General features: G+C 42.2%; 1 protein-coding gene across 1 annotated transcript; it reads right to left on the bottom strand.

Annotated features, from left to right (window-relative positions):
- Positions 1 to 349: 349 nt before the first annotated feature.
- Positions 350 to 27,685, bottom strand: LOC311189060 (mediator of RNA polymerase II transcription subunit 1-like; the record flags this gene model as incomplete). The annotated part of the gene is made up of 17 exons (XM_084260643.1): positions 350 to 617; positions 1,710 to 1,818; positions 2,249 to 2,344; positions 2,680 to 2,875; positions 4,556 to 4,668; positions 5,028 to 5,152; positions 5,842 to 5,950; positions 6,433 to 6,498; positions 7,302 to 7,372; positions 8,438 to 8,512; positions 8,607 to 8,678; positions 10,530 to 10,558; positions 11,395 to 11,527; positions 11,981 to 12,035; positions 12,401 to 12,485; positions 13,586 to 13,689; positions 27,391 to 27,685. The coding sequence occupies 17 exons, from the start codon at positions 27,683 to 27,685 to the stop codon at positions 350 to 352; spliced, it is 2,001 nt and encodes a 666-aa protein (XP_084116769.1).

Here is a 27,685-nt window from a genome sequence, read left to right as displayed (position 1 = left end):
TTTCTGTACTGTGGTAGAATGTGGTGCCGTCCAAAATAAAGGTTACTAGAGCAGTGTTAGACTTTCCAAATTTGGGAGTTTAAAAATGCAAATACAAGAGCATTGCTTCTACATATTTAATAATGCACAAAGAGGAAACTCCATTCACAAATTACTGCACTGACAGTAAGCTTGCCAAGTTCTCTCCAGCTACTTCTGCAAATGCAGTCTAGACCAGGGAAGCATTTCTATCTTGTTTTATTATCAAACAATAGATTGTGTGTTTTACTTATCTGTCTTAATTTCTGCACTAGCTGTGTCATTACTTTCCTCCGTACAAAGTTTCTGTGCTTACTGTGGGGTTACATTTTTACTTGTTATCACCCAGAGTTTCCAGTTGGTCTGGGAAGATATTTCCTTTTGGGCGCTCTGTAATACTTGTCTTATCTGGCATTTCCAAATCTTCCTGACCGGCCCCAGAAGGACTTTCTTCCAGACTATCAGAATCTGTAATTTGCTCACGTGGGGGCTCAGGTTTTTGTTGCACGTCTGCTTCTGTGTCTTGCGTTTCACTCTCAGCTTTCATCTTGGCAGCGTTTCTGAAAATAGCTCTCATGACAAGTGGGACTGACATGCAGCTGAAGGAGGAAATGGAACATTAGTCGCTACCAGGGACTTCATCCATTCTTCAACTTCCATTTTTAAACTGATGCAAACCAGCAATACCCCTTTGCTGATTTTTACCTTGGAGGACCTTACAGGCGTTGTAACTACACTGTAACTACAGGTGCTATACGGGAAACATGTCAACACAATGAAATGAGGTGCTGGATCTTTGAGATGCAAAGAAGCTTTGATGGAGTGGAAGGGTTTGGTCAAAAAAACCCGAACAAAACAAAGGAGGTCCCAAGGGTGCTTTTACTGAAAAGCTGAACTAATATGTTTGAAATAAAGTCATTCTTGCTGAGTTTTATAATTGTAAATTTTCATGTTTTGTGTAAGAGAGGTACAGACCATATCTTCTTTGAAATGGAGGAGGGTTTTTTTTTTCTCCATTCTAACAATAGACTTCCCTGTTTCCAGGGCATCCTGTCATTTAAGACAGGGCAGGCTAATTAAACAGGTTCAAAATCCAACCTGCACTGGTCTTGCTGTTATCAAATGGATAATAGTTATATACTAGCTTATGCCAAATTAATTCGTGCTCTCAGCCCTTTCTCTAGCATATGTTCATTTATCACAGCAACTTGCCTCTCTTGGAATCTTTTTCAGAAAACAAGCCAGAAACAGTGTTGCAGATGTGCCATACACACCTCACTTTCTGAAAAGAAGCACTGTTTGCTGTTAGGTAGGTGTGGAAAAAATCCTTTCCATGCTACTCTAAATTATCCCAGTCGTGAGACTGTCATCAGCTAGAGTCTTCAGAAAAGCATGTTTACAAAAGAAAAAAAGCATCTTTATAAAAGGTAAAATTCTCTTCATTCAAAACTGTTTCCTTGCCCCACATCCTTTCTCCTAGAAAGAACAGCTTTCCATCACTATTAAATGTTAAAAAATTTTGAGAGACATGTTTAAGACACTAAAGTAACTTATTCTTGCCATTAGAACTTTTTGTAACAGTGAAGTGCTCTGGTTGCTGAGTTTATGGCATTGTAAATGCACATGGTATTTCCATTAAATAGACATTTGAGGTTCATTCCAACTGGTATGAAATAAATTAAACTACTTACCGCTTGACAGCTCTTGCTATAAAATCATCGCTAGAATTTAGAGTTGGATCTTGAGGATTTACATGAAGGTGGCATTGGACTTCTCTGGAGGTTATAACATCAATTATCACTAAGAAAGAAATAAAATATTTTTTTAAAAATATTTCATAAATACTGAAAGCCATCCTTTCATTCTGATGCTTTGAGAGGTAAAAGTGAAGTCAGTGGGAAGGGGCTTGCAGCAATGTTCTTGCAAAAGCCTTGTGTTTCCCCAATATACTTAAATCAGAAATAGTAGAAGTTACAATTAAGTAACTGCAGGCCAAGACAGAATAAGACTTGAATATTTGCATTTACTTTCTGTTTTACACGGAATACAGCACACTTTTTAGTAAGCAGTTTATACACAAGTGCTAGTTTGTGTTTTTCATGGATTGCACACGATTGAGAGTAGCCCTTAGGATGTGTTTGTAACCGTGAAGCATAGTCTGAGAGCCTGGATAGAAGCAAGTCCCTTGTCAGACTGATTAAAAGGAAAGTATTAATTATTTTGCACGTACCACAGGCTAAATTGTCTTCCAGAGGATGAAGGAAGAAGACAGAAAAGCTGGTGTTCTTGTGTGGCAACACTTCAAAGTAAAGCAGTTCTGAGTCATCTACAAATAAAATGACTATTTAGTGATATCAACCCATTGAACTTGGATTCTTTTTGTCTGAATCACATGCCAGAATTAAAAAAAATACATACGGTAGAATCCCATTATTCGTCACTTTGGCGACTTAGTTTGTGCTTATAGAAGTGTCAGGCCTAGGAGATTCTTTTCAAAAACTATTCAACAGCAAAATACTAGAATTAAGGCCTTTTTTTGTCATTTAAAATACTCTACAAGCAATTACAGCTTTGGTAGGGGAGGAGTAAATCTGTTAACACCCAACTTAGAAGCTAGTTTATCCCTAATACTCTGCTATTACTTCCAGACATGCAAATTACCTTCATTTGTATGCTTCTCAGAGACACAGCTGCTAATAAGAGTGTTATATGCCACTTGATGTCGAAGAATCTCTATTACGCCAGGCACACACTTTGGATGGCTAAATGGGATTTTACTGACCAAAGCTCCTGCTAAATGGGATTTTTCTGAGCCATAGTTTATGAAGTAACAGTGCTTTGGGCAATCTGGAAGAGACTGAACAAATATGGTGATATTTCAAGCACTTAAGAAAGTAAAGCTTGATATTATCAGGCAATTGCACAATCTGCCAGCAAAAATAATTTTGGAATACATATTTCTAGCATGTTCGCCTTGTCTCTCTGCAATTCATTAGAAATAAAATCCTTAGAGGAAACTAAAAGGTTCCCCTCTCCCTTCCAAATGCATCCAAATTAGGTGAATATACCCTGAGCCAAGTAATCAGGAGTTGAAAGCGCAATGAAATCTTCTAACTACTCTTAAGAGCCCTGTAGGCTATAACAAATGTTAACAAACAATATCTTCCCTCAGAAGAATATTATAGTAGTGCTGCTTGACAGTTGTACAAATAGCACAGCAGTTTTGCTGAAATCTCTTCGGGGCATCATATGTTGTTTCTCCTTCCGTCACTACTGCTTGCTTTGGAGAAGCATGTTTGGCTAGAATCTCTCACAGTGATTCATTTGAAGAGAAGAGGAAATAATAACAAAAATTTGCCACCTGTCCATGTTGACAGTGATTCTGTGACAAAATTAGAAGTACAACATTGTGTTGATGCCAAATGAGACCTGTCACTTTAAGAACAGGGAAGGGCGATTAATTAGCAGGGTCTAACAACAGAATAAAAGAGCTTTTCCTCATTTGTTCAGGAGCAAAAGGATTACCCCTGCATACCTTTCAAGGTTAGGATTCAATTTAGTAATTTATTTCTAGAAATACAATCTTTAAGCTCAGAAGCGAAGCAATCTCCCAGCAAGTGCTAATATTTTAGGGAATTGCTGAAGAGTTACAGTCTTTCATGTGTACCTAAAGGAAATGAAAAATTCATCCCATCTTGTGGGTTTTAGAGTCAAGAACGTTATTTTATCATGGTGTAAGCTTATCACTACCTTCTGTACCACTGCCTCACATTGCAAGAACTATGTTGGCAACGGGCTTGGCTAACACTGCTAGTAGAAGAGAAAGAAGTGCCATGAATTGTAGAAAAAGTGTGTATTTGAAGCTTGTCTTGATTCAGTTGCCCTGTACATAAGTCTGACAGCATCTTAGCCACAATTTTCTATTTTAAAACTTTTCCTCCACACCTAATGCAGCCTAAATACTTCTTAATAAAACAATTATTAAAAGGGAATGAGTCTATAGCTAAACAACCATGGTCCTAGACAGTAATTGACATCACTGTTGTAAGACTTTACACTTTTCTTTCTACCAGTTCTTTAAAAAAGGTATCAGCATTCTCAGTGTTACCTAATCAATGAATCTTTTTTTCTGCTAAAACAGCATGATATGCATACTGACTTGCAGCATAATAAAGACCTTCAAAAATCTAGGTAAGAACCCTCTTGGGACGTGCTCCTCACACCAGCCAGTAATTTTCCTTTTTTGTTAAGGCATTAATAATAAAGTTCTGAGCAATTTTTAGAAGAGTAAATATTTGAGTTGCACACAGACAAATTAGTATGACTTCAGCAGCCATGCACATGGTGTTTCATTAATGGGGATGAGAAGCTCACTTACTTGAAAGGGTCTAATGTTTTGTAAATAACTTGGACTCCTTCTGCACTTTTAAATACAGTGGGATTCTGGCAAGTCTGTATTACTTGCTTATGGGGAAATATAATTCAGTATATACCTTGCACAAGGGCAGAGTGTGTGTCAAATGCATGTTATACTCACCACAAAGAAACAGGATTTATGCGTAGACAAATCTTCACTGCATTTTTCTTGAAGGGTAGACTGAACAATCAGCTCATACAGATGAGCCTGTTTCAAGCTGGTAATCTGAATTCCTGAAACCAGGTGATTTTTTTTATTAGCATTTAGGTTATGACTGTGAATAAAAGTTAATATTAAAATCAAAACCAATGTTCTGAAAAGACAAAAACGTCAATCTGTTTTCTTATTTCCTTTTTTGCTAATAGGAATTTGAGGTAGAGTATTTAACATCTTTGCCTGCAATTGTCATACCTTTCTTAGAACTTTTGTATTTTGCAGTGGTTGCTCAAATTTGCATATGGGCTGTTTGAACAGAACATGTTCTGCCCAGAAACCAATTTTTCCTCTTACAACATTAACACAGGGAAATAAAAAACAAACAAGCAATGCATAGCCACAGAAGTATTTCGTCTTTAAAGCTATTATAACATGCCTGTGAGAGTCTGTATCTGTTCAATACTGGATGAGGACATAGGAATAGGCTGGTGAAACTTCAACACAAAAAAAGCTGGCAAATCCATGCTGATTTCATCAGTCAGTGGCAAAAAAACATGGTTGCTATGGTTGCTGGGAAATAAAAATTGAAAAAAGTCAGAATGAAAGCTTGTTACAGAACTTAACATAGCAAGGACACTATCAGATCCCTAGCAGTTTACTTTATAACTGCAACTATAGCCATTAACATTTTAAAACAAGATTAACACGAAGACTGGCAGAAAGGAAAAGTGAGCCACCAGAAACTGAGGAACTGTGTGCAAGGATGTTCACTGTAAATTGTTCTATAGTCATTTATTTTGGAGGATGACTTCAGACTTTCCCTCTGACCTAGCCCTGAAGTAGAACTGCAGTGTCGGTATCCATGGTGGGAGAACAAACTCTTTTGTACACTTCAGGTGTAATATCCTTCAATATACACTTCATTTATTCTGAAACTGTGCAGGAGCTACTTGTTGAATACCAGGAAATGAAGTAACACTATTCCAGTGGCTCCTTCTGGCCTGAAATCTATTAATAAATCCATAGTTTGATGCAGTTGATACAGTTAAATATGAACACAATGCCTCCAAAATCTATTTGGGAAAACTGTCAAAGCTGCAGGCAATAGAGGGTGTAGCTCTGGAGCAATGGAGCATAATGCCACCAGTAATTCAGAGCTTCCTGTTTTAGCAGACCCTAAATGTAAGTTACGCTGGTTACTACTGATGACTTGAAAATCCATTTCCATGTTGAGAAGCGTCGACTCTCACCTATCCTGTCCAGTTTGAGCATCTATAAGCAGTGGTGAAAGAGGAAGTTTGTGGACCGTATCTGTGGCTTCAACAGTTAGAACTGCTTTTGTCCCAAATACCCGGGAACCTGAGGGAGAAAGAGAACCGCGTTATTTCCCCCACGTGAGTGTAGATGACTCCTATGCATACAAAACACATGATGTTTAGGTCTTTTAAAGGTCAGATGCAACTGGTGGCCACAGTGGCTTGGGCAGCAAGGAGAAGCCTGAACAGGCCACGCTCAAAATGCCACAGGTGCCCAATGGTGAAAGCAACAGTAACTGCTTTTGGGACATGCCATGAAGCAGATCAAGCAACCACTAGCCATTTTCATGCTGGCTAGGCAGTTACTTGCTTTGACATTACCTCAGATTGGGTCAACAGCCAAGAAATCAGAAAGTAGTTTCCTGATTTATGTTCTAGTTGCACTAAAGTGCATCACATACATCATTCTGCTAAACTAGAATTTTAAATCTTCTTTCTGAGTTTCATTAATGAACTTTGCTTAATGAAATGGGTAGTGCTGGAAAAAAGTTATCACATCAGTTATTTCTGCTTTTCTAGCTTTACCAGGATTTAATTCTTCATCCAAAACTTGATAGGGAGAAATGTAAAATTCAATGTTCGTAGGAGTTCCTGAGGAAAAAAAAAAAGGTAGAGTTAATATGTTAGACATCTTTACACAAAGTGGGAAAATACAAGAGCAGTGTAGATGGGCAGAAGGGCATTTCTCATAAGAGTACATCTTTACAGTACATGTTCAAATCACAGCATTTTCTTAGTCAGCATTTTCTTAGTCAGCATTTAAAAGCTAAACCCTCAGTGTGGAAAGTCATCAGACATCTTTGAAAATATTAGATTAAGTTTCTATCTCTTGCACAACAACCTGTTGTTCAGCCTTAGAAATACTAATTTAACTGCTACCTTCCAGAGACTAGTCTGAAATAGAAGAGAAAGTTGCAATACATGCATACAGGACATGCACAGCAAGCCGTGCAACAGGATAGCTGTCATGTGTATTAGAAGTACTTTTATGAACTGTAACACATCAATGGTTGAAGCTCATTTCTGACAGTGCAGATGAGCCAAAAACATATCAACTGACTGTATTTGCCTTTTAGGCAACAGGAGTATTATCTCAGCTACTACTGCTGTCATCTCACAGTTACTGTGGTTTCCCATGTAACCTCAGTGTATTGGTTGCTTTGCTTTTAGGCTGCTTCAAAGTCAATATTACAGCAGCTGATAAGCCGCCTGGCCTCTTTGTATTTTCTCCTTCATCTGTGTCTATACAGTGTCTGAGAGTACAGGCACACCAAGTCCCTACAGCATGTTTTATTTATAATAGAGGATCTTTACTGTAAACACAGATCAATACAGTAAAGTTTTTTATTACAGTTCTTTGAATCCACGAAGAAAGGGGAAAAAAACCTCACCACCTCCAGTTCTTGGCACCAGATGTCCTACTTTTCCATGAAGTACTTCCGTAAGTCTGTTTACATCCTGTGTTCTAGTTCAAAACAAATCTTGATTAGTGTTTCCTGAGTTGCAGCGGTAGCGAGGCTAATGTAAAGAATAATTTGTACCCTTAATCAAGGTACAAGGGACGCTTGGTCGCCAAGTATCAACCTTGGTTTCCAGTTTCAACCCTGTGTCTGAGCTGTCTCACATTGCAATTTGATGTGCTATTTACCAGAAATAAAAGGGGTCAAAAATATTGGTGTGGCAGGTTGAGTAAAGCATAAGGAAATAACCTGGAAAACAGGGCCAAATGCTAACCTCAAGTGTGACTGTACAGCTGAATACACACAGCCATACAATTATATAGCTGTGTATTAAAACTCTGTAGCGCATTCACTTCTAGATGGGATGAAAACCATCTACTGGGATATCAGTGATCAGCAAGGACATACTAGATTTGTTCATGGAATCAGTATGTTTCATAAGGTAACACTGCATAAAAGTAAGGCAAGAGTGTGTTTCACGTTACAAAAGTCCATGCTTGCTGACGGTATTTAATATGCAAGATATCAGAAAAGATAGTTCAAAAATCCAGAAGGAAAGCACTGCTCTCCACTCTGATTGTCTGAAAAGAAGGAAGATCTTTGTACGGTTGCCAGCAGGGCTTAGGAAAATCTGTTCTTTGAAAGGAGAAGTGAGAAAAGGAAGGCTAAGAGGAAAGCTAGTATCCACTACTACTGACCTAAAACCTGAGCACAAGTTGAGATACCCAAACAGATACCCAAAAGGTGTCTTTTACTTCTGTCACGGGGAGATGTAAACATGACTGCTGGCTTTCAGATACACTCTTTGCTCTGAGTGGGTGCTCACATACGTGCACACCCAAGCTCTGCAACCAACCAGTTTCCCAGCAAGTCTCTTTGGAGCTCAGCAGACTGTCTTGTTTGGCATGTGTGAGGTTGGCAAACTGCAGAAAGACTTCAAGCTTTACAGTGGGAGAAAACTCATTAACTTTCTCCATCCTGCTCTATAATTAGATCAGTTAACTTGTTTTTTTAGTAAAATGAAGGGGTGGGGTGGAGGGAGAGGGAGAAAGAGGTAGACTTCAAGTTACCTGTCTAGAAGATACATTATATAAATATCTTTTTCAAGGGCCTGCAAAGCAAGGTATCCCTTAGCTTTCACTTCACTGAGAGAGAGAAAAGACAGATCATTATTTTTGTAAGTAAACAAAAGCTAGGCTATAGATCTTTAAAAATTTTTAAGTAAAAACTAGTCGCAACCTGTTTCCTGGAATTTGATACAGATTTGACAGGTCTTCTAGACTCTTTCCAAAGGCATCATAGTTCTTCATCCTACCAGAAAGAAACAATTACTATCACACTACTAAAAAAGATGGATAAATAAGTCTTTTAGATCTAATTTGCAAGAAAAAGCATGATTTCACAGTGACGTAGGCCCCCTCCTTATCAGATCTGGCAAGGAGCATAGTTATCTTAGAAGATAACAGGAAACGTGAATCCTTGGCTGCCTTGCAAAAAGCAAGGTAATTATAGCTGACAGTGGTTAAATATGCACTACTGAAAGGAATAGATGTGTATGATACACAGATTTGATAGCTCATCAGCTGCAAAGCTCTTTTCCTGATGTTCCAATAAAGTTCATCATTTAGTAATGTGTTCCTAATGCAGGGCCCTTGTACATGATTCTTTTCATCAAAATATCAAGGATTGTATTAATACTGCACCTCACAGTACCCAGTGAGAGAGACAGATCTTAAATACAACTGATAGATACATCAATGAAAAAAACCCCAGAACAACAGGGCACAAGTGGTTTGCATGACTTAGTGAAGGAACGGTTCAGATTGCTCAGAACCCTAAGTCTGCAGATTCAGACTAGCTGTGACAGCCTGGACTGAACCACCAGGTATATACTCACCTGCTTGAGTGGATTTTAAGTGGATTTTACAAGCCTTACTAAAGTCTTTAGTTGCTGCATTCACCCAAGAAGACATATCTTCCCTTTCAGTGCAGATGTGGCTTGCAATGTGGATCAGCAGAGACACCAAATAAACCTGCCTGGACTTTCACACTGGGATAAATCCTTTCCAACAGAAACCTAAACAAGTTGCTCAGCTCTTCCATGACTCTTTCCAACTAGACTAGTGGGGAAGCAGGGAAAAGGGAGGGAAACGGGCATGCAGGTACAGGCACAGACACAGCATCAGCCTATGCATTAGCTGGGTGGTTCATCATGATTTTATAGCTACTGTGAGGCTCACAGGAAACATTACACATACAACAAACTCCCTTATGACCAAATAAAATGCTACACCAAGAGGTGTAGAAGGGATGCTTGTGCTTCATGCCAAGTCCTAACAAGAACAGGAAGGCAGGCAATTAGTACCCCTAAGGTCAATGGTAACTAACTATATGCCATCACACAGAGCCAAGCTCCTGGCAGCTAACATCACTGGGAGTCAAAAACAGGAGAAAATTAAAATAGCATCTCCTCCTAAGTATTTGCAAATTAAAACAGGCCAGGTGATATCACCTTGCTTTCACTGCTGTGACAGAAGCCTGAAGGACATGTAGTTAAAACATTTGCATAATGACAATACAAAGACTGTTTAGTATTTGATGGAAGCAGAAGGAGAAAATTATTATCTGGTTTGGATCTGTAAATCCAGTTCTGAGTTGTTAGCATCAGTCCATTTCCTAAATTATAGGTCCAAGTAGTTTTACAGTTTTTGGAATCAACACATTCAAAGGCTTTGTTCCACTGGCATCTAGAGCAAATGTACTGGAGATTACTCTTTCCCCTCACTGCAATGAAACAGATGCCATTTAGCTGTTTTCAGTTGAATTACTTGAGAAATAATACCTGGAGTATTTTTTTGTTAATATTATTGTATTTTCTACAGTTTTAGCCTTGATTTTACAAATTGGAAGCTGGTAATAACAGAACAGCCACCAACCTCCAATATGGAGCGCTGGAACTAACTTCCCACATAAAATCCCAAAAGGTGTCAGTTGTCAGTTCTCATGTGTTCTGCATTCATATTATTGTTTCCTGATTCTTGCTTTTTACTTCCATTTGTTTGGTTTTTATTCAGCTCTTACACTGAAACTATTCTAGCCTTGACTTCACCATATTCAGAGAAACAGAAGACAGAATTCCAGACTTTGCACATGATTCTTTACCTCAGAAGCTGCATCAAGTCATTACAAACCTATAGGAATAAGAGAGAGGAAATTCATGTTTCTTACCATCCTTTCTGAAAAATTGAAAAGCTTTTCACTGGTAAAAATTCTCTGGATATATATTTGCATCTTAATAATATTGTCCAGCACTCGCTGATCAACAGCCCTGTGCTGGTTAGACAGAACAACTTGAAATTCCTGGGCTGACTACAACTGATAAAAAGGGACTAAATTAACTCCAAATTAATTATCAATTTGCATACTTACTGATAAAAACCAGAGTTTATGCTCCCCACCCCTCCCACAACAGTTTGTTATTACACCTTTGGTCTGAAGGATTGTCTGTACCACTGAACAACTGCAGGACAAGGTATGTGAACTGCAGAGTGAAATTTTGCCAATATTTTAATGAGAATTTTTTAAAAAATAATAAACCCACTTTTAGGAATGCATGTACTTTTACAGAAAGCAGAAGGAAAAAGAAAATCTCTGGTAACAACTCTAAGACATACATTGGGAATATACGTTGCACTACACCTTGGTAGGAAAATCTTTTAAGACATTTTCTGTACACTGAAATCATTAAAGCATGAGAATACAAATATTCACGCAGGGTACTAAAATATGCTTGGAAGCCAGGTGGGTGGCTGAATTTTACCTTAATATTTAGAGCTGCAATACTTAATATCTGTAACCAAGTTGTAAGTTTAGGTGAGAGATTCAAATCCCTAAAGAGGCAGCCAGCATCATGCACAGCCTGGCATGTGTGGCAAGTCCAGAAGGAAGCCAAAGACTTTCTGGCATGGCAGCTGGAGGCCAGGTGGGAGACTGCAGGGAGGTGAGAGACAGAGAAAATTAACTTTACCACAGGAGCTTCTCCAAAGTGAGCCAACTTTACTTCCATCACTTTTCCATCCTCCTCCAGCTGAACTTCAATATAAAACATGGTGGATGTTATGTAGCAGGCAGTCCCACTGGGGCTGATGTGAGCACTGAGCCTGAGGAGAGGGGAAAGAGAAAAAGGGAAAAAAAAAAAGGCTTGTATATCTAAAATGTTCTGCCACATGAAGAAAGGAAATGAGCATAGTTTACTTGGTCGTGTGAAGAGACACCAGGGATGATTCAAAAATAACTCTTCCTTAGCTCAGCTTCTGAAAACTATCCAACCAGGCAATATATCTGTGCTCCGTGCTTTGCATTATCATGTTGGCTTGCTGCAAACTATTAACCTCATTCTGTAGCTTTGGGACCTAGGCACACATGCCTCCTCTTCCCCCAACAATCTCCTCCACAAAGGGCTAATCAAAATAGGCACTTATGCCTGTTCCAAGTGAAACACTCCACCAGAACACTGAGCAAAAAAAACTGTTGTTGACAAGCCATACAGATGGTATTCCTCACTGGACTTGGGGCCATGCTTCCTCATTTGCATTATTTCACAACAAACTTACCCTTTTTGTTTGGATAAAGATTCCAATCTGTTCACCACAGAAGACAATGATTTAGCTGCAAAAAAGCAGAGATATTATTTAATCAGGCTGCAATGATCGAGAAATGGAACCAGTATTATCTTGCTTTAAAGGGTATGCTTTAGGCAATGAGAAAATAGTATCTCTTGCATGACTTGTTATTAATGACAATTGTTGGCCTATGATTAATGAGTGCTGTGCTGGGTAGACCTATTCTCAGACTTTGAGAATAGCTATAGCCTGAAGTTTTAGCCCAAAGATGAGTCAGAAGTCTCTTGTGTCACATCCACCTCTGTGTTTGTACATTTGACCCTTTTGTGCAGAACATCACCAGTGGAGAGGGATGGGGAGTTTCCACAGAATATTTAAAAATACACTTTGAGTTATCTGACAGCTCATTACCATTTAATGTCCTCTGTATCTTCTCCATGCAAGAGAGCAATAGACTGTTTGAAGGATTACCGGCAGGCCGTCGACGTGGCTTATCCTAGCACATTTGTGAAAAGACAGAGAAAGTCCCCTTAAATTTCTAGCCAAAGAGGAGGATCGCCCAATGCAAGATACAGAACACCAATGCCCAGTGAAACAAAACACTACTTATTTCTTTTCATCAAAGGTAGAGGTTACCTATGATTGCAGCTATGTCTAAAGTGTCAGCACTGAATGGATTCACAAAGATCCTTCTGTGCAATAATTACATGTCAGAGGCCTTTGGAGCAAGAAGTGGCTTTCCATTTCCTTATTTTCTGAGCTGAACAGAAGTTGTGCCAGCCAATTTCACTGTGATAATAGGGATCACTAAGAAAATATTTAGATTTTTATTTTAGGAGAAATCCGCCTGAATGAAAAGGAGAGATCAGTAAGTGCTACAGGTGCAATCGTTTAGTCTTGGGGCACAGGTTCTAGCTGAAGATAATAAGCTAAGTAGCAAGCACAGTCTCCCAGTTTTCTTTTAGCTCTAGCCTGAAAACTCCTCATACTTCACACTTCACAAAGAACATTCTCTGCTGAAGTTGTCACTGTGTTCCAACTCAAGACATTGTTTTCAGAGTAGGGCTTTAGTTAAGCATAAATAAAAAGAAGCATGGAAAAAATGGGACTTTTCATACTGAGCTCACAGCAGTTGTGCTAATCTGCCTTTTACAAAAAGGATTCTTAAATATCATTAGCTACTGGAAGGGCGGGAAGTGTGGAATGATTTAAAGTATATCACAGCAGGAGAGAGTCTAGATAGCAGGTTTCAGTCCATTTTTTCATAAACAGTCTTTGCTTTCAGTCCTATGGGCAAGAAATTCTCTTTTCCATTTCACATTCATAGTCTGTAAATAACCTGAATTTAATTCCTAAAAAGTTAAAATAAGGCAAGAAACTTTTCTTATCCACTATTGTAAGAAAAATCAAGATCCAGATCATAACAGGCACTGGGGAAGGGGGGAGGATGTCTGTGTTTGTGTGGGGATTTTTTGTTCGGTTTGGTTTTTTATTTTGGGGTTTTTTTCCTTCTTTTTATAAAGCCAGTTTTCAAACCATCTTGACAACCTGCTCTTACACCACATATCCTTCTTTCACCTAATCTGCAATGCTCACCAGGCAAAAATGGACAAGTTTCAGAGTTTCACTCCATGGTTTTTGTTGGTATTTTAAATGTAACTGTTCCATTAAAGCATTTGTAGAAATAGCTGTCACAACACCTGAAAAACACATAAAAATGTTTTAAATATAAGAGCATGTATTTACATTGGAAACCAGAAAAGTTGGAGGAGGAAAAATATGAAAACTTACTAAGGTCACAGGTGTTACGCTACAAAAGAAGAGGCAGAAAAAGAATGGGTTTGGTTGAATTTTGTATACAAATATCTTTTTTTTAAGACTTCTGAGAGAACAAGAACAGGAGTAGATATTGTATAAGTAGATATTGTATAAGTGTTCTCAATATTAAATACAGAGATGCAGCCCAATCTTCAGCTTGTTAAACACCTAGGCTTTCTTTACCTATGCACAATCTCATATGTGTATTCTTAATACCAAGGCCTTGCCATGGTTTTCAGGCATCCAGATCTCTAAACCCTCCTAGAGCTCTTTGGAGCTAATTTTGATTAGAGATAAGATTAGAAATAATTTTTTTCACAAGGGGGATGGTGAAACATTGAAACATGTTGCTCAGAGAGGTTTTAGATACCCCATCCCTGGAAACATTTAAGGTCAGGATGGACTGGGCTCTGAGCAACCTGGTCTAGTTGAGAATGTCTCTGCTCATGGCAGGGAGGTTTGGACTAGATGACCTTTAAAAGTCCCTTCCAACTCCAACTATTCTGTGATTTTGCAGAAAGATAATTTCAACCCCAACTGGGATGGCAAGAGAGGAGAAGGGGGTCCAAAAGAAGGAAGATTTTCATATAAATGTTCTTATAAATGGTCTTTTTGACCTTACACAGAGTCCAGAGGCTCAAGGGAAGTTGTTTTTTCTCAGATGCAATTAATCCATAACCACATATTCCATCAGGAATAAACCAGGGCAGGAAGATTCCAGATTGATTAATAAGAGGAAATTAGAGTCCCTGCAACATGCCACCCACTCTTCTCAGCTTCTTAGCACCAGAAGAAACATTGCAAAGTGCTTCTTTGACCTAAGCGGGGGGTGAAGGGGCAGGTACCGATCTTCTCTCTGGCAGCCAGTGATAGAACCCAAGGGAACGGCAGGAAGCTGCAACAGCGGAGGTTTAGGTTGGATATTATGAAGAGGTTCTTTACTGAGAGGGCGGTTGGGCATTGGAACAGGCTCCCCAGGGAAGTGGTCACAGCACCGTGCACGGCTGAGTTCAGGAAGCGTCTGCACGATGCACTCAGTCACACCCTCTGACTTGGCCGGCCTTGTGTGGAGCCAGGAGTTGGGATCCTTATGGGTCCCTTCCAACTCCAGATATTTTGTGATTCTATGATTCTATGAATTGTCCCCTTTGAGCTAGCAGCACCACAGAGGAAGAGTGAGACAGATTAGGAAAGGGACTACTATATCCTTTGCATACACCAAGCAGGGATGGTGAATGGGGGCTGGCAGCATCTTCCTCCTGCTGGGAGGATGAGACAACAGAAACCACAGTCCTCTATAAAGCAGGCCACCTCAACTGGCTGGAGAAAGGGGAAGCAGTGGACCCCAACCAGCCCTTGCAATCACTCCTACTGGAGAACATGTCACCACCAATGTTCCTATTCACCCATGCCTTGAGGCCTACCACAGCGCTACAGGTCACCCGATATCTCCAGCCACACCACAAGAAACCAAGACCCCTAATTGTAGCACCTGCATCACAGCACCCACGAGTGCCATGCAAGGAAGGTTTGCTGCCTCACAAAACTGGGCCCTAGGGGTTAGTGTTTGAACTTGAGAAGCATGATAAGCCTAGCAACATCACCTCTAAACTCTGCTAACTTTTTAGAAGGGGCATGTCAGTCATGCTCTTCTGTGTCAAAGTCCTAAGGAGAAGGCATGCTGTCTGTCCCCATCTTTTCTGAAGGTGTAGCACTGAATTCAACTGGGGAAGAAAGGCAGGAGGGAAGTATGATAGCAACAATCACTCAGCAAAACAGGGAGGTACTCCCACCGGGGACCTTTTTAGTCTGTCTCAGAGGTGGGGAAAAACCACACCAAATCCCAAATCCCCTAAAGCTATCAATAATGTATTTGTTGATCCTTTTGCAGTCACCTCATGTTGCTAGTCTCCTTTTGAATAGGAATCAGTGCACAATGGCAGTGTGAGGCCAAGGTTTAATCTCGGCCCATGTAAACTAAGTAGGTTTCCTCAGGCGAGATCATGTGAATGGGTGAGTGTGCGCATAGGACATAGCACGATTTGGTAGTGTTCAATATTTTTGTAGTAATTTTCAGTCTCTTGTCATCTTGACAAGATGGTGGTTTGATCATGTCCTCAATAAGCAGAAAAGTAAATTATTTGCTGGCTCTCTTGAAGACACTACTTCCAAAATAATGGAGGGAAGCATGCCACTGCTTACCTTGTCTGCACAAAGCTACTCTGCAAATAAACAGAAAACTTGAAGTGTGAGAAGTCACAGTTCAGCATAGCTGATAACCCTAAAATTCATGTTAATTTTTAAAGACAAAACGACCTTTTCCATCGAGCTCAAATGTATGTATTTAGGTAGGTGACCTTGCATCATTTTTCCAGGATAGGGATAGTGACAGATTTTTGTTACAAGACAAATATTTCAAGACAAGTAGTAGCCTTCATACCTGCACAAAATTGTAACATTGGCTAACGATCATACATGAGAAGCGACAGCTTAAGCATTGTCAGAAAGCTCCTTAGATCAAGGTATTGTTCCTGTATTTGGAATTGTCATATCAAATTACCACACTCAAGAGTTAAGAGTGCTGAATAATTAAAAATATTCTAATTATAGCATCTCAGGCATATAAGATAAACACACAAATGTTTAACTGTGTCAGTTTGGGGGGGTGGGAGGGTTGGGGATGGGGGAAGTAACGGTCCAAGCATTGTCTTCAGTATAAAAGTTAACAAGAATTACTGCATGAATCCTGCATGTCCACCTGCTCTAGATTGCTCTCTCTTTGTGTGTTCAAAAACTGCTGCAGAAAGAAACTTTCATGCACACAGTTTCAAAGGAAGTTGTCTTCAGAGAAAATCTTCTCTTACTGTCAAGTAAATGGAGGTTGCTGTATCCCCTTTTAAAGGGTTAAAACTGGTAGGCTTCTTCAGGCACCTTTTGAGAAATTCATTATTATTACTACTTTGTTTTTGTCATGGTTTTCTGCAACTTGCTAAATTCCCAACTCCGTAATATGCTTTGCAATGCACATCCTGGGAACACTGTGATTCATATGAAAATAACATTTTGTAATTTCCTAGTTCTTCCATTCCTGATAAATTTTTTCCATTTCATTGAATGGTACCTTGTTTTTCTGAGAAGTGATAGTATTTTCCACTCATATTCTTGCATGAATTAAAGTAAGCTATTTGTTTCAGTGAAGATACTCTATACTTAATGTAGAACGAGGGAAAACTTTGCATACTGTTGTTACAGTTTAATGACAGCAGTTTGGATTCCAGGAATTTCACATTTAGTGCAACATTGGTGTATTTTTTTGTTTGTTTCTGGTTTCCTCTGAGGGGCTGGGGGTTGCTTTTTTTAATGCTAAACTGACATGCGGTCTTGATTTTTTTCTTTTTTTTTCCCATATAAAAATTAAAAATCAAAATAAATTACCAGTAATATCTCCACTGGCCTGCTTCCAGCATTTTTATTGAAACTGCATCTTTCCAGAAGCCCTCAGCTGAACTGCTGATCAGAGAAAACAGCAGCTACACAACAGCCCATGGTAAGTCCAAATACAGAATTGGGGCCTAGGGCAGTCAGTGAAAACCAGTGGTTCCAGTCAGAACGGTGGGATGCTTAAGAGGTGTCAGTGTGACTATCTGACTGGATACCTGGTCAGAAAATCAGGGAATATTAATAAAAAATAAAACTGCCATGGGATTTTAGAGTGATTGGCAGAGATAGAGCTAAAAAATGGGCGTGTAACTGGAAAGTAAATCAGCATTTATAAAAAATAGTAAGATTGAAACAATTCCTTTATCTAGTCTAGCTGCTGTTCCATCTAAGGTGGGATAGACCCAGTGCTGCCTGGCTTTTATGAACCAGAGCTTAGTCTGATATGGTCTGTAGTTTACGGCTTTACAACCCATAAATACTACAATATGTTTTGTCATCTTTCCTTCGTTCCCCACATCATCTCCACAGTTATGGAGTATAAATATTTTTCTCCTGAGAGTAACATCAGAATGTTGGTGCCTGCACTTTATGTCACCACAGCCATATAGACTGGACCAGTTTCACTTCATGACTTAGTGAACAGCACTTCTGGCACTGCAGTCTGATGCCCTTAACACAGGCTTTGACTGTTTCCTACTCCTTCACTGAAAGTGATTAAGATTCTTCAAAGCCAAAGGCTGTATAGACATGTATATTTATATAAACAGGTTCATACCAAGTGACTTTGTTTGTAGAAAAACCATTGACATTTGACAAGGCATATCTTTTCCTCAGAGTGTAACCCAGAAATGGCTAACATCTGAGTTCTGCTTGATATTAGCATTACAGTTTCCAAGCAGTTCCTGTCTCTGTCTTTTCCCAAAGGTACTAGAGACATGCAAGCATGATTTAAATAATCTCATGAATGAACATGGGAGGGCTGGCTGCACATGCGTACGTTTTCCCTTCACAAGGTGTTAAAGAACACGATAACCTAGACTCTTCTGACCATTTTTATAATTAAAATCAGGTGTTGCACCATCATTCATGTTCTTTACTGACATCAGTCAAGTGGAATCAATGGAGCCCATCACTTAAGAGCTGCAACAGATCTTCAAGATCGAGATAAAGCATATGCAGCTGGCACATAATCTGCAGGCTATAACAGAATTAGTAATAATCATAATATGTTGAAGGTTCACATGAAAATGTTACTGTTAAAAGCAGAACAGGAGCTAAATGTTAGTTGAGGAGCTGAAAATCATTCTAAGTATTGAGGAGGTAACTGAGGTAGAGAAATAGTGAAAAAAAGTCTTATGAGGAATAGCTGAAGGAACTGCAGTTATTTAGCCTGGAGAAAATGAGGATGTTACCATTCTCTACAACTCCCTGAAAGGAGGTCATAGCCAGGTGGGTGCTGGTCTCTTCTCCCAAGTAACAAGTGACAGGACAAGAGGAAATGGCCACAAGTTGCGGCAGGGGAAGTTTAGATTGGATACTAGGAAAAACTTCTTCACCGAAAGGGTTGTCAGGCACTGGAACACACTGCCCAGGGAAGCGGTTGAGTCACCATCCCTGGAAGTATTTAAAAGATGTGTAAGTGTGGTGTTTAGGGACTTGGTTTAGTGGTGGACTTGGCAGCTCCCGGTTAATGATTGGACTTGATGATCTCAAAAGTCTTTCCCAACAAAAATGACCCTTCTATGAAGTAGAGAAAGAGAATGATTGTGCTTCAAGGAGCTTTCCACCAGTAGGTCTCAAAGCTAACAAAATGATGCCATCTTAATTATCTTGGTTTTTTCAGATTAGGAAGCAAGAGAGGAAGAGAAGAGAGGAAGTAGTTCCTGAAGTTGGCCACAGCCACAGAGATCGAAAGCAAACTGCAGTTTACCTGACCTCACTATAGCACACCCTATCAGAAGTAAGAAGGAAACTTTTCAAGAAAGAAAGAAAGAGGTGAGGAAAGAGACTAGAGAAACAGAAGAGGAAAGGCTGTAAAAAGACACAGAAAACCCATGAATTAAGTATGAAACCATAAAAATTATGAAAAAACAGGAGCAACAGAAAGCAAGGATGTGGAAAGTAGAAAAGTACAAAATGGAAAAGAGGAGAGAAATAATTATATAGACAACTCTAAGATGAGGAAAAATATTTTTACAACATCTTTTGTGTAATTTGAATGACAGAAAAGTGAAACTAAGTCTTTTAAAACCAATATTGGTTTGGAGGCAATTGTTAGGCTTAAGAGTTCTGATGGAATATATATCAGTATATGCGTTATATAACATGCAGACTAAAAAAAGAAATAGCACTTGGTGGAAAATACTGATTTCAGTAAAATTGTGTTTTAGAAGGACACATTTTTCAGGAAAGACAATACCATAAAGGAACTCAATCCCAACAAATGCCAGTTAAAAATGACACACCGGTGCCATGTAGATAGATACTCTACGTAAACTGCTTATTTTACATCATTCTGTATTGGCTAGGCAGTTTGATACTGCTTTTAATATCTTATGTTTTAAAACCCAAACTAATTAATCTATGAAGATTGTTTATAAATATATGCAATAAACATTGGATTTTGTATTTTTGTGCCTGTATATTTTTAGACATTTGGTAATTCCTTAACTATGTTCCAAATAATGTTTTTGTCTGTTCTAATATCTCATAAACCAACTGTGCTGTAACCCTCAAATCTTAGATTTCCAGATTCCTAGTCACCTACTAGAATGATGTCATTTCTCCTAGCTCTGTTGGATGACAAGATGAATGACTGAAAACTCATCATTACTCTTGGATTCATTGTTATTCTAGTCACTTCATTGTAATTTCTCTATAGACACAAAGCATTTGTGGTTAGATTGTCTTTTCAAAATTATAAGAAAGCTATGAGTACTTAAGGACCATGACTAGCCCCAATGATGGACAGTTAATAGAGCTAAGCAAATACAAGTGTCTCATTAGCCAACACTTTATTACAGTAATCCTATTATCTTGTTTTTAGGGAGTATGCATTTGTTTGCAAGTGCAGGGGGACGTGTGACAGGTTTGGAGGCAGTCACAAATGATGGGAAGTTCCTCTGTGAGCTGATAGATAAAATCATAGAATCATAGAATGATTTGGGTTAGAAGTGACATTAAAGACTATCTAGTTCCAACCCCCTTTCCATGGGCAGGGACACCCTTCACTAAACCAGGTGGCCCAAAGCCCCATCCAACCTGGCCTTGGACACTGCCAGGGAGTGGGTAAACACAGCTTCTCTGGCCAGCCTGTTCCAGTGCCTCACCACCCTCGTAGAGAAGAATTTATTCCTAATATCTAATCTAAATCTACCGTCCTTCAATTCAAGGCCATTATCCCTTGTCCTATCCGTACACACGGTCCTTGCTTTAAGCAAGAGTAGTGGGAGCAACTGCCCGCACAGTCTTTATGTGTGTGTGTTGATTTGTAGTGTTCAGAATCTGGACTGGATTGCTTCATTTTGAATAGCTGATCTGTGCACATCACAAAAATAATCCCTGGGTTGTATGCACTGCAAAATAATAGAGAAAGAGTATTCCTACTTTGCAGAGCTTAAATACAAAAGGCAGATGAAAGCTGAGATGGGAAATTGACGGACAGTGGACTGACCAAGATCAGAGCAGATGAGTAACACTGCCAGGCTACGTTGTTGTTTAACTCCAGCCAGCATCTAAGTACTACGCAGCTGCTCCCTCACTCCCCCACAGTGGGATGAGGGAAAGAATTGGGAGAGTAAAAGTGAGAAAACTCGTGGGTTGAGATAAAGAAGGCTTACTAGGTAAAGCAAAAGCCACGCGAAAGCAAAGCAAAACAAGGAACTCATTCACCACTTCCCATGGGCAGGCAGGTGTCCAGCCATCTCTAGGAAAGCAGGGATGAATCACATGTGATGGTGAATTGGGAAGACAAACGCCGTTGCTCCAAACGCCTCCCCCTTCCTTCTTCTTCCCCCAGCTGCTTATATGCTGAGCATGATGTCATATAGCATGGAATATCTCTTTGGTCAGTTTTGGTCAGGTGTCCCAGCTGTGTCCCCTCCCAACTTCTTGTGCATCCCCAGCCTCCTTGTTGGTGGGGTGGTGTGAGCAGCAGTAAAGGCCTTGACTCTGTTCAGCACTAACTAAAACATCCCTGAGTTATCAATGCTGCTTCCAGCACAAATCCAAAACACAGCCCCGTACCAGCAAATTAACTCTATCCCAGCCAAAACCAGTACAGAGAAGAATTAAATTACCTGAATTGCAATCCAGCAGACTGTCCTCTCAGACCTGAAGTTGTACTGCCTAACAGCAGGCACCAAAATAAGCTCTGTCACATTGGATTCTCCTGCTAGTTTTTGGGGAGAAACAGGGATGCTCGGGGTGACAGTCAAGCCCTGGTACATGCACCACGCTCTCAAGGCAGCCGTTGCTCTCTGCAGTGTTAAGTGGGGGCTACATACCAACCCTGCACTTGGGCATGCCAGTCCAGTACCTCAAGCAAAGTATGTCCCTCAAACCAGAATATCTCTAATGCAAACGCACACAGAGTTACAAACTGGGAAAGCATGAGTATGTTTATAATTAGCCAAGTATATTCTTTACCTGTAACTTACGATTTCTCACAACTGGTACAAACTGGAGGCAGGTGACAGCTTCTAGCTCTTCCCTTTTATTGGGGGGGTGGTGGTGGTGTGGTCTGTGATTCTCCCCAGAACACATGGTGTATTTGAGCTTGGTGGTTTCATTCCTTCAGTCCTGCTACTTGCAAACACCATTAAGTCACAAACACATTTCATGCGTCCTTAAGCATCGGCAATAAAACATTACCTAATAAATTCTAATACAGTTGTGCCACCAGCATAAAAGAGAAGAAAATTGCCCGTAATACCAGGCAATCCTACCACACTGTATTGATTTCAGTTCAGCAATACTTCACAACACAAAGGCCCACACACCCACAGACCCAGCAGATGCCAGGCTAATCAATCCTGGGCTGAAATAAGAGGGTGCCCTCAAAAACCAGTAAGTAGTTTTTGTTCTCTTTCTATTTTGTCCCTTAGAAAAATGAATTCTCTCACCCCAGAAAATTTATTGGGATCTTGAAGGAAGAATAGATGTTTTATGTGTGATAAGGTGGTTTTACAAAGAATGCAGTTTGTTCATTCATGTCAACAGAAATTTAAGATAAAACTGCAGTGTTAAATTATGCATACTGTAGATCTATATTGTGTGCTATAAAATGTGTGCTTAAGTAAAGGGAACAACTATTTTTTTGTTGCCCAATAAAGGAAGTTGCACATCAGTGTTTTCCCCAAAGATACAGACATGTTTTGTCTGGCATGTCCGCCATATCTTTAGTTTTGTAAAAGAAGTGAAATTGTTGTCACTATCAATTTCTTAGTTGTATTATAGTACATAATGCAAATACTACTAGCACACAGTTACTTGCATCGCCGCTTAATCACACTTGGTAATTTATTTTCTCTGTGAGTATTTTATATGCAGAGCTGCGCTGACATGTATGCTAATATATAACAAATGACAATCACTATATACATCCTGAGGGCCACATTGCAAATGCCTGCTATGCGGTCTATATGGTTTTAGGTACTCGCAGTACCACTTAAACCCTGGAGACCAGTGAGCAGTTCAAACTTGGTCCTGCCTTGGGCTGCCCAAGCCAGAATTCCCATGCAGTGATTGGAGTGGAGTAGTTGCAAAACCTACTGTCCTCTGAACCAGTTGCTTTCCGAGGAGCCAGAGTCACATCCTACAACATCACGGGTGCTACAGAGATGTTCTTGCTATGCAGCTGAATAGGAATAATCAGTGTAATGCATTTTCACTGAAATATTTGTTAGTTTTGGGTTAAAGAGCTCATTTTTTCCATGTGGTTTAGGCAAGGTGCCAGGGGCATTTCACAAACAGAGGATGAGAGGAATACTATAAGATGGTTTTTGCAGCTTGGGATAAAACATTCAGAACAAAAATGACATTTGTTGTCTTAAACAAGATAGCGGTAAAGGGAGATCAAAAGGACAAAGGCCATGCCCATTAGCAAACAGCATGATGCAAAAGCGGCATTTCCATGGAGTGCAACAGTTGGTATTGAGTTCCTGGCAACCATGCTGTACGTATTACAGGGGGAGGTTGTTTTGGACTAGTTCAAATGCCCATCAACAGTGGAAGTGCCTGAGGTACAGTCCTGCAGTATGTCTCAGCATCCCATCCCACAGAAATCCGGTTTGCCTGTTCCAAAACCACCTGACAACGCAAATGAAAGCAGAATAAATAAGGACAATCAAGAGCTTAGTCTCAGAGGTGCATTCCTGATCTGAAACAATACACTAATGTCCAAAAGAATGTCTCTGATACTTATTAAAAGTGATCCAAACTGGTATTAAAATCAATACAAAGACTCAGTTAACTTCAGCAGTGGAGCTTCCCTTCTTTTCCACACAATGGGAAGGAAAGGGATATGATGACCGGTCAAGAAGAGATGGAAGGGAACAAGAGATGGAGAATAGGAGTGGCTGCCTGTGCATTTTGGCAGCCCCCAGTGATGCCTTTTCTGCAACTACAGATCTTTGAAACTGTGTTATTTCAGGGCGTGGCTGAATGCGGGTGTTGAAGACGGGGAATAAGCAGGGGAGGCAAAATTAACATCCTATTCTTAGCTTCTCTGTGCACTGGGAAGTACTGAATCGCTGCAGACCACAGTATTAATGGCACTTTCTCTATGACTCAGCCACTCTTCCAATGGAAGGGTTATGAAATACGTATTAACAAGTAAGTACCTAAAGGGCTCCAAATGTTTGAGCAGGATTTCTTGAAGACCCCCCAATCAGTATTTGCATGGTCTCACAAAAAGGCTAATGGTAGCTAACGTGCAATTTTTCCCCTGCCATGAAACACCCAAAAAGTTTTGTGCTTTATTTTGGCTGTTGTGTTGACTCAGTATTATCAGCTTTCCCTCAGCCATTTAACAGAACCCAATATTTCTTTGTGTAAATGAATGGATTTGGGCATTTTAATCAGAACAAAGCACACCTGGATGGCTCCCTCACCGCTATCAGTTTCTCAGACTCTGCGGAACGTGAAAAAATTAGTTCAGCCTGAAATGTGAGGCCAAGGTGTGACATACTGTGTCCCTCAATGAAGGCCTGTACTTATGTCTCAACATTCCTGAAAAATTGCATTAAGACGCTTGTAAAGGGTTAAGGAAGACTTGCTAACAGGATGGTTTGAAGTGCCATAGTGGTGACCTCCCATAAACAATGCCTTGCTTGAAGGACTAACACCATATTTTAAGTAAATTACACACTGAAGGACTATGTGCTCTGTGGGAATAAAATGACTTCTTTGACAAGTTCCAGTACCCCCCTCCCCTTCCTCTTTATCTGTTCGATGAGTTCCTTGCTTGACTCTAATTGGTCACAAATGCAGGCAAAGCATCTCATTGTAACTAGTTCAAGCTCCCCCTTGTCCTTGAAGGTATACAAAACCTGCTGAAACCAAACTTGTAGTTTGGATCAGCGTCAAGGGGTAACTGAGTCTGTGCAAAACAGAAGGTTACTTGCAGTGACGAAGAGGAGCCATCCAACTTCATCCCCACGACCCTCAACGACCACCACCAAACAGCAGTGCGCAGGCACAGTGGGGAGGAGTTTATGGAAATCACTTCTTGGAACTCATTTTAATACGAAGCGGGACAAGTTAGGAATATGTACAGGTGTTTGAAGTAACCTAATGAATAAGTATCGTTGAACTGTATATAATCAAGAAGAACTGCCACGTTAGTGTGCATGTCCGCAGTGGAGCAACTCCCCGTGCACCCAGCGCTGAACCATGACAACCAGCAACTAATGGAACTCCCCACCTGACATGAAGTTGATTCAGACTGATGGGACGCCTCACCTCCGTGGTGGTAGATATTGCAATCTCTCCCTCTCACTATCACTCTCTTTCTCACCCTCCCCCCTTCTCCTGCACGCTTGTTGCAGGCTGAATAAAGGAACTTAAACCTTGACTCTGTTTTGAGTCTTAATTCTGTTCCCGAGAATTGTGAAGACCTCCTCACGATAACGCACCTGACAATTGGACATCGTTCAGGGGTTAAGCCCAGCTGTCCCCAGCCACCCAGAGCAATCTGAGGTTGGTTGGAACGCAAGGGGGTTTAACCTCTGCCAAAGCAGTCTATCTGGGTGCGGATCGTGACACAAGGGAACTGAATTCTTGAGGGAGATGGCCTAAACCCTGGCTTAATGCCTGAGATGTCAGAGAATTCAGAAAACTGAGCACCAAAGATTTTTAAAATGCACCCGCTTTGCACATAGTGCACAGCACCTGCATGACCCAAGCAGCAAGGTGGAGTATTTCCAGCCGAGGTGATAAAAACTGGAAGTTCCAAACTTGGAAACTACCTTTGGCCAAGTAATTGTGAGGAGGATGGGATGGGTGAAAACAACTTGCCTCACCCCTTCATGACCGCAGACCAGTCAATTTCTGCACTATGCTTAGGTTACACCGCCTAAGTTCTGAGTTTAAATCACGCTGTGTTCGCAGCAAAGCTTCCATTTAAGTAAATGATTTAACAGTGAAAGATACAGTTATCAAGGCATCGTAATTATTCTTTGAATTACGGTTATTAACTTGGAAGCTCCCCTCTCCTATCTCCCCATTTCGTTTGGCACCTGTAAAACCCTTCATGCGCAGATTGATCCGCGGCTATAAAAGTAACACCAAACCCCAAAGCCCTAACAAACTCGGCGCTTCATCATCCCCTCGGCCAGCGGTAATTCTTCTTAAACTCAGCGTATTAAACGCTTCCTCGGCGTGCGCCTGCCCCTCGAGGAAAGCTCGTGGTCGGCTTTCACCACTAAAGATAACTGCCTTCATAAATCTAGCGACAGATGTCAGGCACGGCGTGCCTCATCTCCCCGCCAGACAGGGGATTACCCGGGGGAAGGGGAAGCGGGCATGTAGCCACGGTGTTTGTCTGTCTCGGTGACAAATTCGGCTGGAACAGGGGCGGAGGAGCAGGCGCTCTGCCACTATTGGGCTCCCGAGTTACCGCGTCACCTGGATGAGCCAGGCATGGCCCCGAACCGGGCTGACCTAGGCAATGGGACCCTGGGGAGCGGCCGGTACTAGGCACAGGCGCCGAACCGCCCTCGGACGTTGGCTCGCAGGCAGCGCTCACGGACCGGCCAACCGCCCCGTCCCGCCCCGTGCCACCGCCCCTCCTGGGCGGGGCCCCGCGCCGCCGCCCGACCCAGCGCCGCCCTGCGCGCGCCCGGCCGGAAGCAGCTGCTTCCCGACCCGACCCGCCCCTTTCCGGAAGTGGGCTCCGCCCGCGCGCGTACCGGAGACCCGGCCTGTGCCCCGCCGCGCGCGCGTGCCCGCTTCTCTTCACCCCTTCCCCCCGCCCCTCACCCTCCCTCCCACCCAGGCAGCCGCCGCCCGGGCACTGCGCGTGCGTGTCCCCGGGCGGGAGTTGGTGGTGTAGGGGGTGTGTGGGGACACTCCTGCCTCTGCGGCGCCCTCCGGCGCGGCATAGCCCACCCCGCCCCGCCCTCCGCCGCGGGCCGCGCGCGCCGCTGGCTGTGCGCGCGGGGGCGGCGCCAGGCGGCACCAGGGCTCCCCTCGCCCGCCCCGCCCTTCCCACTCGCTCCTCCGGCGGGCAGCGGAGCTCGCCTGGCTGCCGCAGGTGAGTCAGTCGGGGGGCAGCGCGAGGGGGACGCGGGCCGCAATGAGCCGCCTGGCGTCTCGTCGCCGGGGCTGGGGAAGGGGGGACGGCACAGGACCCTTTCCCGCCCGCCGCCAGGGGAGCGGGGGGGAGCCGGCTGGCGGGTGGGCGGGAGCGGTCGCCCCGCGGCCCGGCGTTCCCCGGGGGGGGACCCCGCGCCCGCCGCTCTGCCTCGCTTGGGGGTCGGTGTTGGGGCGCGGCTGCCTCCCCGCCGCCCCTGCCTGTCCGTCTGTGCCTGCCGACCCCGCTTGGGGTGTAGGGAGAGGTGGCTGCGGGCGGGGCCCGGAGCTCCCCGCGGGGGACTCGGCGGCCGCCGCCCGGCTGCTCTATGAAGGTTACGGGCGTCCACCTTCGGGGCCTCCCGCCCGAGGCCTGTAGCTGCCCGCCCGGTCGCTGAGAGAAGGGGGTGGCCGAGCCCTCGAGGTGAGGGCGCGGCGGGGCTCGGCCGCCTCCTGTTGCCGCTGTCGCGGCGGCGGCGTGAGGCAGGTGCGGCGTCCCCGCCGCGGTCGCGTCCTCAGGGCGCGGGGTGACCGCGGCCAACGCTCGCACCTGCGGACGGCGGAGCGCGGCGCGGCAGCGTCTTCACCCCGAACAAAGGGGCCACGCCTCGGGGCCGGCGGGGGAAGGAGCCGGGGCTCTCTCAT

The sequence above is a fragment of the Gallinula chloropus genome (assembly GCF_964237585.1).
Source record: "Gallinula chloropus genome assembly, chromosome: 2".
Taxonomy (NCBI): Eukaryota; Metazoa; Chordata; class Aves; order Gruiformes; family Rallidae; genus Gallinula; species Gallinula chloropus.
Note: the sequence above shows the minus strand (reverse complement) of the source record. Positions and strands in the feature narration are given on the sequence as shown.